Source organism: Megachile rotundata, chromosome 7 (assembly GCF_050947335.1).
Source record: "Megachile rotundata isolate GNS110a chromosome 7, iyMegRotu1, whole genome shotgun sequence".
In the NCBI taxonomy this organism is placed as follows: Eukaryota; Metazoa; Arthropoda; class Insecta; order Hymenoptera; family Megachilidae; genus Megachile; species Megachile rotundata.
Genome location: NC_134989.1, coordinates 8,840,925 through 8,853,834, shown reverse-complemented (window position 1 = coordinate 8,853,834; position 12,910 = coordinate 8,840,925). Strand labels below are relative to the sequence as shown.

Below are 12,910 nucleotides of genomic sequence, written 5' to 3'. Positions count from 1 at the left end.
ACTCACCTGATAAGTGTAAGATGTACAAGGAACGTAAAATTCTCTGCTCATAATAATCGGAGTTCGGGGCGGTTGTAAAATCCAGCTGACGGATCTTGGGCAAGTGTCAAAATGCCGGTGGCGCCATCTTGAACTCGTCTAGAGTCGAGGTCGTCAAGCTGTCACGAGGAAAAATTCTCGATTTCTCGCTAGTACAAGTGCCATCCTTGAGTTTCCCGGCACAAAGATCAAATAACGCGTGTTTCACGAAACGCTGCGCACCTCGTTCAAACTCCGAAACGTCACGGGAAACGTGAACACTTCCGTTGTCAAATCACAGTACGAGTCACCAACACACAACACACTTTTCACGCTGCTATTACGACAAACGCTCCGCTGAGATTATCACGTAGCTCTTTGTTGGACGGTATCGTTACAAATGCTTGGAAAGTCAAGTGCTGGAACGCCGTGCACTGTTCATAACTTCTTACGATGTATTTGTCACGAGAAAATTTGATGGCATTATACCACCTTGCTACGCCATTTTCGGTACGTAGTGTTTAACTGAACTACAACACGGAGAAACAACCGTCCGCGTACACAGGCAAATGCCGACTGCCGCCAATCACGAACTCCGGCCGAATAATAATCATGGCGGCGCTGTGTTTGGCTGCTACTGGCGCCAATGTGTCGTTTGTTCAAACTACGTACAACGCAACTCTCGGTAACATGTCTGTACAAAATGCTTCTTCATTCGCAAATATTTTGACTAAAATTCCAGACTTGAATGTTAAAATGTTCGTTTATAATTATTATATATAACAATCCTTATCAATGACCGTGAATAGATAGTGAAAGAAATTTTAAAAACAAACATTCTACTTATGCAGTAAGAAAGATTAAAATTGCAAATTAGTAGTTATATAACTGATATAGTGCTAAGACCACAAATAATTTTTGCAATATTTTCTACCCTTTGCAATGAACTACATATTTTACTTCCCTTTGTAAATTTGTAAATTTGGAATGTCATTCATATAAACATAAAATTCACATGTTTTTTTTCATCACGGATATGTTTTTACACGTATTTGGAAAATGTCAGATAAGTCATTTTCATATTTTATAAAATAATTCAAATAACATCCTTCAAATAAGTATTGGAAAAATTTAGGATGGATTTATTTGTTGAGGCATCACGTAATTCTCCACTTTTCATATTTTGTATGAATAAAACCACTTTGCACATTTTGAAAAATTTACACCTCATCTATAAATGAGTTTGAATTGATTATAAGACGCGTACATGAATTAACAATTATTTGTAAATGAAAACTCCAACTGCATTGCTTGATAGTATACAGGGTGAATCAAAAACACCTTAAGAAACTTTTAATTACATTAATTACTTGTTATAAAATATTTCCAGTGAAATGTATAGAATTTAAAAAATTCATCAAATGAATATAATTTGTAGTGTTTAAATCTTATTTCCCTTGAAATGTCAAGGTCTGAGGTTCTTTAAATGTTTTTTTTTTAACCACGTTATAGATGAAAGATTAATTTAAGTTACTTTCCTGTTGACCTTGAGCCCCAAACTGAAACAAAGTATAAAAATATCTGAAGAACTCTCAATCTCTCTATAGACGTAGGTGTACACTTTCGAAAAGGAAACATTCTCTTATTTTTAGACAACAATAATTAATTTTAAAAACTGCCGCCACAAACGAGTGCCACTATCGCTATCTGATGGTGACCGAACGAAATTAATAGAACAAAGAAACGCCTTTCTTCATAACATAACCAATCTTCCAAAGTTTATTGTGACGAGTCAAAGTTTTATAACCATAACAGTATTCAAATATTTATACCACGGAAGCGCTGAAATTTAAGAATTAATAATTTATTAATACCTTGAAGGACTTTTGAAATTAATGTTTTGTATTGAGAATGTATTTTGACATTAGAGATTACACAGTAGTCAATAAACGTTTACATTGTTCGTTTTATATTGTTAAACATGGTCTGATACAATTTTGAATACAATTGAATGTATATTTTTAGTTATCTAGTCAGACATTTGTAAGAAATAGCTTTTATTTGATTTCTGTAGGGTTGTTATTAAAGTTTGCGAAGTTCAAGGCAAAATCGATATTGGCAAGTCTTTTGTACACAATAAATTTTCGTTGGAGACAGTGATGGATTAAGTACCTTGTCAGAAACTAGAAGCTAATGCAAACATAGCTGAAACAAGCTGTTGTAATTTTAACACAGACCCAAGTTTCAGCACTATGTCATTAATTTTTGTAAAATACGATACTCGTAGACAATGCTGACCTTTGTGACAATTTTAAAAATCCCGCCATAATACAAAAAAGAATAAAGCCATCAAATGGCGGTTTTTTGGATTTACTTGTATACCAATTTAAATTTTCGAAGATTATTAGGTACAAATTGTTCTTTATCGCTAAGCCTCACATAACTGTATGAGAATACATTTAAAAAAGTAGTAACGACAAGAATAAAGATAAATATCTGCAACGCACTTATTTTTTGTTGCAATTATCTACTTTGCATGATCACCTGTCGATGACGCTGGTGGTACGATTTTCAAATAAGCTGGTCATCAGCGAATTACAATGTCGGTAACAAGTTAAATATTTCTTTTTTGCTGGTTTTAGCACATTAAACACATTCTAATACAGTTATTTGAAGCCTCTTAATAACGCAAACAAGCTATAACAACTAAAAGGCGCCGGGTATTATAAATAAGTAAACAATATTTACATAATTCTTAACACCTGAATTCATCTACACTGTAAAGTTTATATTGTAGAATTTTTTAGTTATTGAATTCAGTGCACTAAGATAATGCATTTGTTTAACATACGTCGTATTTATAACGACAAATGCGTAGAAATTACTTATTTTACGACGAAGATCAATTTTCTACTTCGTTGCTTCCTACATCATTAGATGGCGCCATTATAACCATTTTCTGATCGTATATAAGTTATATATACAGGGTATAACTTATACATAAACATAAGGCTTGCACCATATTTAAACTTTATATGTAAATGAATTATTTTGTAACTTCTATGTTATTTTCTTTCGCTGCTCAATAAATTAAAACACCGTAGCATTTTTATTTAAGACATGGTCTCAAGTATGGAAGATAGTATTGACGTAATTCTCTGAGGAAGAATAAACAAATTTAATTCATGGGCAAATTATTTATTGCTACTATGGTAAAAGTAAATGTTCTTTCAAATACAGCCAACTCTATTTTAAATGTCAAAATGCTTTTACAGATGTTGAATCTGATGTTGTCTCAAGAAAACTTCCTATAATTTCTAAAAATTAAAGTGAAACATATTTATTAAGAAATTGTCCTTTGTACATAAACTAAATCTCCCATTTTGAAGCTCAAACCAAAGAATATATCCTGCAGGAAACTCGTTTATTATAATATCAATTTCATTGTTGTATTACGTTCTCCCGTTATTTACAATGTTATTTACATGAAGCTGTCATTCTCATCTTACATCCAACACTAGCGCAACAACATTTAGCACCTTTTTTGCTCGACCGGGGTGGATATTTCGAAGATGGATGTTTCTTTGGTTGCGACTCGATTACTATATTTCGAGGTAGTAAAATGTCATCCCATGGAATTTCGACGTCATCGGTAACGCAAGCTTCCTCTTGTACAGGTCGTATCTCTACCGGTGGTTCGAGCACGAGATCATTCCACGGAATTTCCAACGTGGAATCACAGCTTGCAGGATCAGCCTTCGACGATGGTACTGTTTCCGTGATGATCAAATCCTTCCACGGTAGAGGCATGGTGCCTTCAGATTCTTTTTGCGCCAGTTCTTCGTCGCCATCCTCGCCTTGCTCCGTAGGATCGCTTAACGGTGTCAGTGAAGCATCCTGACGAATTTTCATGCCAGCTACTGGCAACGCGATGTCCTTCCACGGCAATTCGATCTTTGAATCACATAATATTGACACATCCGAAAATTCCTTTCTCAAATCTCTCATGTATGGCTCGTGCCACATATCCTCTTCCGGATTATACACGAACGTCTGCCTCTTCTTTTTGCACTGCTCCTTCTTTTTTGGTGGTTTGTGCAATTTTTTATGAATACAGTAACATCCTGGGACTTTTCTCTTATTTTCGGGCATATTTGCAGGTGTAAACCCTAAATTATCGTTGTAGTATACTTATCAATTTTCTGAATTGTCTAACCTTTACTATTTGAATTTGTTTTGTTTTACTATCTACATTGTAAATATGTTCAAGACATAATTTGAATATTTCTTTGGGATCGATGTAGTAAATATGTCGAGTAATAAAGTTATTGCGAAATTTCTTGGAGGTTCTTCAATTTTGATTCTGTTAAATAACGTCATTGTATTGAAATAAGTATTTTATGTTTTAAAATAAAAATTAAATAAATCAGTAAAGCAACTTCATTTATCAGTAAAGTTATTAATTTTTTTTATATTTTTATATGTACTCCGTTTACTGAGATATGACTTTTGCAAATGAATATTAACGAACTGATTTAAATTGGTATCTCCTTTTCAACGTACTTGAGGAAATCGATGGAAAAATAGATGCAATCAAGCTCGTATTTTTTATTCAATGTGAAAAAGCGACTTGACTGACCTTGAGTGCAAAGATTTATTATCGGACGTGGAAGATTAAAATAATAATGCATTCAGTTTTTTTAACCGAAGATATTTCAAACACCTTCTGAAGATAAGTTGTCAGAGATTATTGAAGCACAAAAGTGGTGATAACTCTGAAACAAGGTCAAATCGGACATATGTTTTCCATTGTTTGAGTCCCCTCTTGAAGTGGGTCCACATGTTATGAAAAACCCTGTACTGATTGTAACAATGAAACTACAAAAAAATCTTTAATCATTGTAGATAGTTTTGTTGCAACTTCACAATGTGTAAAAGATAATTACCTTCGTAATGTTTAAATATATAAAACTGACTTTGACCGTGACATCTTTGTTGCATTTAATAAAATGTAGAACTTCAATTGTAGTCATTTTTCAACCCACTTGTTCTTTAATACATAAACCTTTTCTTAACACCCTGTATACATAATAGACATATATAAAAAGAATTTGTTTTAATCATTCATATTGGCCAATCATTTACATCTTTCATCACGACATCTACCGAGAAATGATGGTATAATGTTAAAAATCCACTAGTTGCCGATAAAAGGAAATCCGTAAAGACTTTGACTTAATTTTGCAACAAAAGATGTAAGAAAAATTACGGAGGTATTATTTTTCGTTGAAATGTTTGCGTTATAAAATTAATCTGTTAAAATAGTCGTAGATGTGATTAAGAATGCTTTATCCGAAGGTGAAAGAGGTTGTACAAGAATAGTTGACGGATTTTGGTTTGACCATCGTAGTAAGACTACGTTTAGAAGGCAGCCATCTTGCAATCCCTAATCAAAGATCTTCGGCTAGCGGGTATCGCTGTCTGGTTTTCAGCCGGTTAATATCAACACACAGTTCAACAAATGGCTTTAAAACGAATTAATAAGGTATGTGAATGATTAGAGGTGTTCGTATTGTACAAAGACAGTCGGGTGTTAATGTGATGTGTGCCAAATGCGGTTGAACGCCCTTAACGATTTTGCAGTGAAGCAATGTGAGCCAGCATTGAAAATCATGTTGGCTTTTCCCCCTTTTTTTACATTCTTCGATTGTGCTTTGATTTATTTGCATATGCGTTCATGTCGATGTAGTGCATTGCACACGCAGCACAGTGCCACTTTGTGCCAGTGGACGTAGTAGCTACGGTGACAGTGAAATTCTAAAAAAAATTTTAAGTGGCTACCCAATAAATTGCCGGAAGTAACGTAAAACCGTGCGTTACATACATCTATATATACATATATATACATATATACGTATATACATATATGTATGTAGCTATAGATAACTCAGAAATTACGAAAATTTCATTAGTGCATTCAGAGTCCATTTGTGGACATAGATATATCATCACAAAATTTTTTCTAGTGACCATTGCTTACTTGTTTTAATGAATAACATGGAATTCCCTGTGTGGCTGTACACACATTAATGAGATAAAGTGAATCATTTAGAACTGATATATTTCTGTATGATGCATGCCAGTGATTTGACCTGTCAGTCATTATAATGTTTCTCAGTCGGAGCATCAGTCCAACCAACTGGACAAAAGAATGGAAATCGCTAAGTGAATTGGCCACACAATAATCATATTTAACACAAGGCACTATGTCACTTTGTTTCTAACATAAATTTTATAATTGTATCTCCATTAGAACATAAGTAATAAGAATACTTTAGCTTATACCATTGTCTAATATAAACATACACATCCATTGAGCAAAACTTATCTTAATTACTTCTGTTAATTATTGTTAATCAAAGCATTATAACATTTAATTCATTGCATTACAGATGTTGCAATCCACTTTCTTTTATTTTAAGCTTTTAGTAATTTCTGTCTTCTCATCGATGATTCAGTCTGATCTATGTTTTTGATATGTATGATATGTCAATTATAAAACAATTATTGTATAAGCTTGAAATCAGACATTGTAAAGTATTAAAATTTATATAATTCATATCTGTAATATATACATATCAATGTATTATATACACATATGTAAGAATGTTCTAGAACATTTTGTTTACACATGTTTCATATGTTTCTTAACTGAACTTAAACATATAGATATAGTCCTTTTACTTTAAGCTTTATGATGCAATGCATAATGTAGACATATTATTGATAGAATATATTTTTAACCATATGATATTTATGTTAAAAATAACATTCATAAATGTTGATACATGTCAGATGATATAATGTATTTGGAATTTGAATTATTATTTAAGAGTGTTAACAGTTTTTACTTATACTGTTATGAAAATGTTTTCTTTTTTCATACTCAGGAACTTCAGGACCTTGGTAGAGATCCACCGGCACAATGTTCTGCTGGTCCTGTAGGAGACGACTGTAAGTTTATTAATGCCACTTATGATTATATATGCACTAATTACAGAATATTAAACTATTAAACTTTGAACAATTTGCTACTCTAAAAACTTGTTTGTTTATTATAATACACAGAAAATAAAGTTGATTTGTAATTAATCTTAATCAATTTTTATAAAGCTATAAACTTTAGATATTTAGGTATAATTATTAATCATGCTTTAGTTTTCTGCTTATTAGTGATTTTTAGTAAACTAAAGCTTCTACATTTAATTTTATGATTGTTTTCAGTATTCCATTGGCAAGCAACTATTATGGGACCAGTAAGTATACATAAAATTTTATATTTTTATTTATCATTATTAATTAATTGAACTAATATGTGTCAAATTGAAAGTATCTACTTTTTTGGAGAATTGTGTTAATATATATGTACATATAATTTGTAAGCATTAGTTCCAAGTATCTTCACTTTGACTCTGACATTTAAAGGTAACTTCCAAGCAATAAAATTTATCTTTTGTTATATTTAATTAACAGTTTTGTTTAAGATATAGTGCATGTAATGTTTGACATAATAATAACCTATTAAGATTTTATATCTTTAATTATATTTTTAATACTGTATTGATATTTTATTATGTTGTATTGTTTCTTTTTCATATCATTAACTTTTTTCCAATCAATCCATTTTTAATGAGATTGATACATGATTTATTGTTAAATTTTTTAATTAATAAGTGATTATTTGTTGTATTTATTTATTTGAAAATCTACAAGAACCATGTTGTATTTAAATGGGTACATATTAAATATTAGTACATAATTTGGAGTAAATATTATTTTCAGCCTGACAGTCCGTATCAAGGAGGTGTGTTTTTCCTTACAATTCATTTCCCCACAGACTATCCATTCAAACCACCTAAGGTACGTACATTAAATGTAAGATAACACTGTTTGATATGCCTACTATTATGTGTGATTAGTATATTCATTCAGTGCACATTTGTACAGGTTGCTTTTACGACTAGAATTTATCACCCAAATATCAACAGTAATGGAAGTATTTGTTTGGATATTTTAAGATCGCAGTGGTCACCAGCACTTACCATATCAAAGGGTACATAAATTTGCAAATATAATTTAAATTAAAAACGATAAATAATAGAATGCAACAATTATCTGAGTCAATATTTTAATATTATGCGTAAAAATGTCTAAAATGTTTGGACTACATTATGAAAGTTTCCTTGTTTTCAGTGTTATTATCAATATGCTCATTACTGTGCGATCCAAATCCAGATGACCCTCTGGTACCAGAGATAGCAAGGTTATACAAAACTGACAGGGAGAAGTACAATGAATTGGCACGTGAGTGGACGCGCAAATATGCCATGTGATGCGCCAATCTCTGCTGACTTCAACATCTAAAAGCCACCAACAAGCAGCCCCAGCCTATTGCCACTTATGCATCAGCACCGATTGAAATTAGCTATGGCTCGTCTACTTTTAAACTTAAGCCAGTACTCGGGCTCGGAGAATGCTCAGAGAAACGCGATCGATCTGAAGTTCCCTTCGTCCCGAGAGGCCTGCGAATATTGAGACGTTGCCACAATGGCAATTGAGGCAATTTGAAAGGTGGTCACATAACATTATATATATATATATAAATCAGGAAAAAAAGAAACATGTCCGCTTTGATTTTCATAAATAAAAAAAAAATGGAAGTAAAATATAGGAGAGTGAAAGTAGGATTTGTATTTGAATTTAATAGTTTAATTTCTAATCATTGTGCTTATTATACCGTAATTATATATACCTACTTTCTCAGTGAAATGAAAACCTTGAACTGACAGCACACCAATTGTTAGTTTTAACGCAAATGAGCAATGTTTGCCCGTCCCTTGGAACGATGCGGTCACTTTTTTGTAAGACTGGGCTATATATAAATACTACTGAAAATATACCTGTATGTTTTGTTCAATTATTAAAATTCCTTACCTATCTAACAAATTCTACGAGTAACTCGAAATTTCTGGTTTGGTTCCTGTGTGTGTGTAGTAGTTTAATTATGCATATCATTAATCGATAAATTGGACTATACAGCTTCAGATAACTTATAGTATACAAACAAATAGAAACTTTTAGCAACATAACCGACCGGGACATAAGGTACCTGCCGTTCACGGACTTGTACGATCCTAATTGAATCAAATACATCCACAAGTTTTTAAGGTCGCGAATCTTAACATCATCTAGCTTTGTTTGCATATAAGAAAAGTGTAGTGATCGGTGTCACTATTTATCGATAAATGATGAGTGCGAAGTACATTTTGTTTGAATTCTTACGTAAAACGCGTCATGAATTAGATACAAAATATCTCAATGAGCCCCAAAAGCTTATCAGTGAATTTGTAAAACTCTAAATTCATTTTATTAATAATGCGTCATTATATTATCGATAAAGTCATGCGTCGTACCTTACGAATTAAAAGTTCGATCGTCACTATGTTTTACTCGAATCAGTGCGTTTACTATTGTTTTGCGTGTAAATTTTTCTTTAAGCGATAATTTTTTATTATTATTATTATTATTATTATTATTATTATTGTTGTTTAGTACATATCTTAAGTTTCCTTTCCACCCACAATATAAGTACATACTATTCGTATAAACTAATGTTATAAAACTCTTCAAATAAAATGACCATTAAATAGAGTTTAGTCTTACTAATACCGTGATACGTTTTCAATGCTATATATTTTTCATATGTGTATATTGTGGCTGCAAAGGACTGCAATAAGATTCGAAATTATTTCCCAAAAAAAATCTACCTAATAATAATTTTTACATGATGGAAGAACACGTTGGTACACAACGTGTCGTTCATTGTTAGTTTGTTTAAATTAATCTAGAAACGATGCACCCCTTTGCCGGTGCTGGCAGTGTTTCGGCTTCTAATCCTAGATAATGTTTAAAATCCGAGACATCGTAAAGATGATCACTTAATTAGAGAGTAAGTAAACGATTTTGTCTTGCGAATGGTGTAAAGTGTGTAAACGATCAACGTCTCGATTGTAAATCGGTGCTTAAAAAGTATGGCAAACGCAGAGCGAGTACGAAGCCTAGAGAAGACAAATCGATTAGTATGTAATATGGTATACCACTTGTTAATGTCGATTTTGTCTCGTACGAACGTATACTGCTGTAATTTAATTACGAGTAAACACGCGGCAAATCAGGTATTTAAATATTTGCCCCCAACCCCGAAAGTGAATCATCGTTCATCTCTATTAGAAGGAAACTACTCATGTGTAATTAATTATTATTATCACATCTCATGTGTAATTATTATTATATATATGTATATATACATACGTACATGGATATGTATATATACATATATTATAATTAATTATTATTTTAGCATTAGCCCTTTATATAATAAATTCCATATGACGATAAAACCTAGCATCTTAATTTTTAATCATTTGTTACCGAAATCACTGCTGAATAGCAAAATATCATATTGTTCGATCTATTTCAAATTCTACTTGGACCTAAATTTTACTACTGTGATTGTTTCTTCTTTTCTCAATATTCGAACACTTTTTAACAAATATTTTCTTCCATTGTCATAAAATTATTTAAATTTCTAAAACAAAATCTTTGACAAAATAAAGTTCTCAACTCATGTAACAATGAGTATAATTTTCTATACCTCCTTTCATAAATTTCTTAGCTGTTTATGAAACTTTTAAGGTGAAATCATTGTCCTCGGTATATAGTTGATTGATCCAAAGTTTTACCATCTATAGTCCATTCACAGACAGTGAACTTGGAACAAATAAAATATCTTTGTATAATTAGAAGTCCGAGGTACGCGAGTGAACCAGCAGATGTCTTTATTAGACTTTCACGAAGGACGAAACTGTTGTTGAGTCAAATGTGGAAGCTTACGATATGTTAAAAAAGAAGAGGAACGGTGAAAGTGGCAAAGGCTTTCCCCCTTTTGCCCTGGTCGCTCTTGACCGTTGTATTTTACTGCAGTGTTGGCAGAAACTTGCTGAGGTAGCATATTCAGCGATGGAGATAAGCGTATCCTCGCCTGATCAATTAATTTGGAAACTAAATATCTACACAATTTATCTTTGTAATTAACAATTATCTGATCATCTTAATTTAGTTCAAAATGGACTAAGATTATTGACGTAATAGATATTCAAATTTGCAATATTATTGCACTGGAAGTTTTGAAACGAATGAAAATTTGAAATTCATTCATTGCTTTTCTAATTTTAAAAAGTTGTACAAACCTAATAATTTGAGAATACATTTCTAATTTTTTAAAATTCTAAATATCTAAATTTCTGAATTTTTTAACAATGCAGAACCAGCTTAAATTATTAATTATTCCCATTTATGCTGGGGATCTCTAAAGATTATAATGAGCAACTTTATATCGATATTAATGACAAAACAGTGACGATTTAATTACTTCTTGACATACTAAGGATATTATGACACAGATATTAACATTTTCTCAAGCAATTTATTTCGTCGTAATTTATTCAAGCTTAATTAAAAAATGCTGTTACACATACAAAATAATAAATGAGAGTAAAAAATCACTTCTGCTTGTTTCGAAGATTTTTACCTTCGTTCAACATAACTAAAAATTCGTTTAATAAGAATCATCAATTCGTCATTTTACTGATTTTATTTTTATTCACAAAACGGGGATACTGCGTATATAAAATACATATGCATGTAGGTCGTCAAGGTGCGTGCGTTCTACTTACGTTATTTCAATTTCTGTAGAAATGATATTCATTTTTTCGGTATTGTGTTCAATACAATCAATTATGATAATGCAGTCTTTAATACAGGGTTTGTCCAATAAGTATCCGGATTGATGTCCTAAAATGAAGTGCGTTGAAGATATACGTACATTGAGTTAATAATCTTCAAAGTATGCCCCTCCTGCATCAATACACCGTTGCCAGCGGGTTTTCCATTGTTTATACGCTTCCTGGAAGTCGGCAAGCGTAAGACTGTTCAGGCACTCCGTCGAAGCCGCTTGAACCGCCTCAATCGTCCCGAAACGATGTCCTTTAAGGTTTCTTTTAATGCGAGGGAACAGAAAAAAATCAGAGGGTGCCATATCTGGACTGTAGGGTGGTTGGGGTAGTGTTGTGATGTTATGCTTCGTCAGTATCTGTCTCACAATTAACGACGTGTGACTCGGCGCGTTGTCGTGATGGTGCATTTGCAAATCGTCGGTTACGATTGAATGAACAATGGATTTCGTTAAATTTAATTCCTGTGCAATTAAACGAATGCTTAAACGGCGATCGGAATTCAAAATTTCCCGCACTTTGTCGACATTCGTATCGGATCGGGACGACGACGGTCGTCCAACGCGTTGCTCGTTTTCAACGTCTTCACGGCCATCTTTGAAATTTTTGTGCCACTCAAAAACACTCGTTCTGGACATGGAATCATCCTTGTAGGCCTGACGAATCATATTAAATGTCTCCGTAGCAGATTTATTTAGCTTAACGCAAAATTTAATCACACAACGCTGCTCGATGTTTCGTTGCATCTTCAATCTCGACGCGAACGTTAAATACGCTTCCACTTCAAGCACGATATAAACGAAACAAATGGTGGAAAACAAATGAATCTAGATTTTTATTATACATAACAACTTTCCGCATCGATCTAGCTAATAGAGATTGCTCCCTGATCTACCAAACTAGCAGAAAAAAATCAGTCCGGATACTTATTGGACAAACCCTGTATTAAGTACGTCTTTGTCATTTTTGTACATGTAACAATGGAATGTACTGTATACCAAGGATCTTCCTATCTAGCATCTTAACGTGAAAAGAATAGA

At 32.5% G+C, this 12,910-nt stretch overlaps 3 protein-coding genes across 8 annotated transcripts in view; 1 reads left to right on the top strand and 2 right to left on the bottom strand.

Moving 5' to 3' along the window:
• jvl (javelin-like) overlaps positions 1–610 on the bottom strand; it is a 130,850-nt gene extending 130,240 nt beyond the window's left edge. For all 4 annotated transcript variants that reach the window (XM_076534029.1, XM_076534030.1, XM_076534028.1 and 1 more), the window contains exon 1: positions 7–610. Coding sequence is in view for 2 of the 4 variants with exons in the window: in XM_076534028.1 (XP_076390143.1) it covers positions 7–51 (45 nt within the window). In the remaining 2 variants the exon portion in view is untranslated. The remainder of the gene's footprint in view (positions 1–6) is intronic.
• A 2,585-nt stretch (positions 611–3,195) lies between these two features.
• Positions 3,196–5,182, bottom strand: LOC105662622 (uncharacterized). The gene is made up of 3 exons (XM_076534037.1): positions 4,965–5,182; positions 4,658–4,793; positions 3,196–4,381 (listed from the first exon to the last, which is right to left on the bottom strand). The coding sequence occupies exon 3, from the start codon at positions 4,168–4,170 to the stop codon at positions 3,496–3,498; it is 675 nt and encodes a 224-aa protein (XP_076390152.1). The 5' UTR covers positions 4,171–4,381; positions 4,658–4,793; positions 4,965–5,182; the 3' UTR covers positions 3,196–3,495.
• Positions 5,183–5,190: 8 nt separating this feature from the next.
• Positions 5,191–8,977, top strand: eff (ubiquitin-conjugating enzyme E2 eff). 3 transcript variants are annotated; one of them, XM_012286602.2, is made up of 7 exons: positions 5,191–5,291; positions 5,377–5,563; positions 6,969–7,032; positions 7,303–7,334; positions 7,861–7,953; positions 8,026–8,131; positions 8,272–8,977. In XM_012286602.2, exons 2-7 carry the CDS (start codon positions 5,540–5,542, stop codon positions 8,409–8,411), a joined length of 459 nt encoding a protein of 152 aa, XP_012141992.1. In that variant the 5' UTR covers positions 5,191–5,291; positions 5,377–5,539; the 3' UTR covers positions 8,412–8,977. The 3 variants fall into 3 exon arrangements, with proteins under 3 accessions (XP_012141992.1, XP_003703906.1, XP_012141993.1); XM_003703858.3 differs by having other exon boundaries at positions 5,273–5,291; positions 7,861–7,938; XM_012286603.2 differs by lacking the exons at positions 5,191–5,291; positions 5,377–5,563 and adding an exon at positions 6,214–6,238.
• Positions 8,978–12,910: the final 3,933 nt, after the last annotated feature.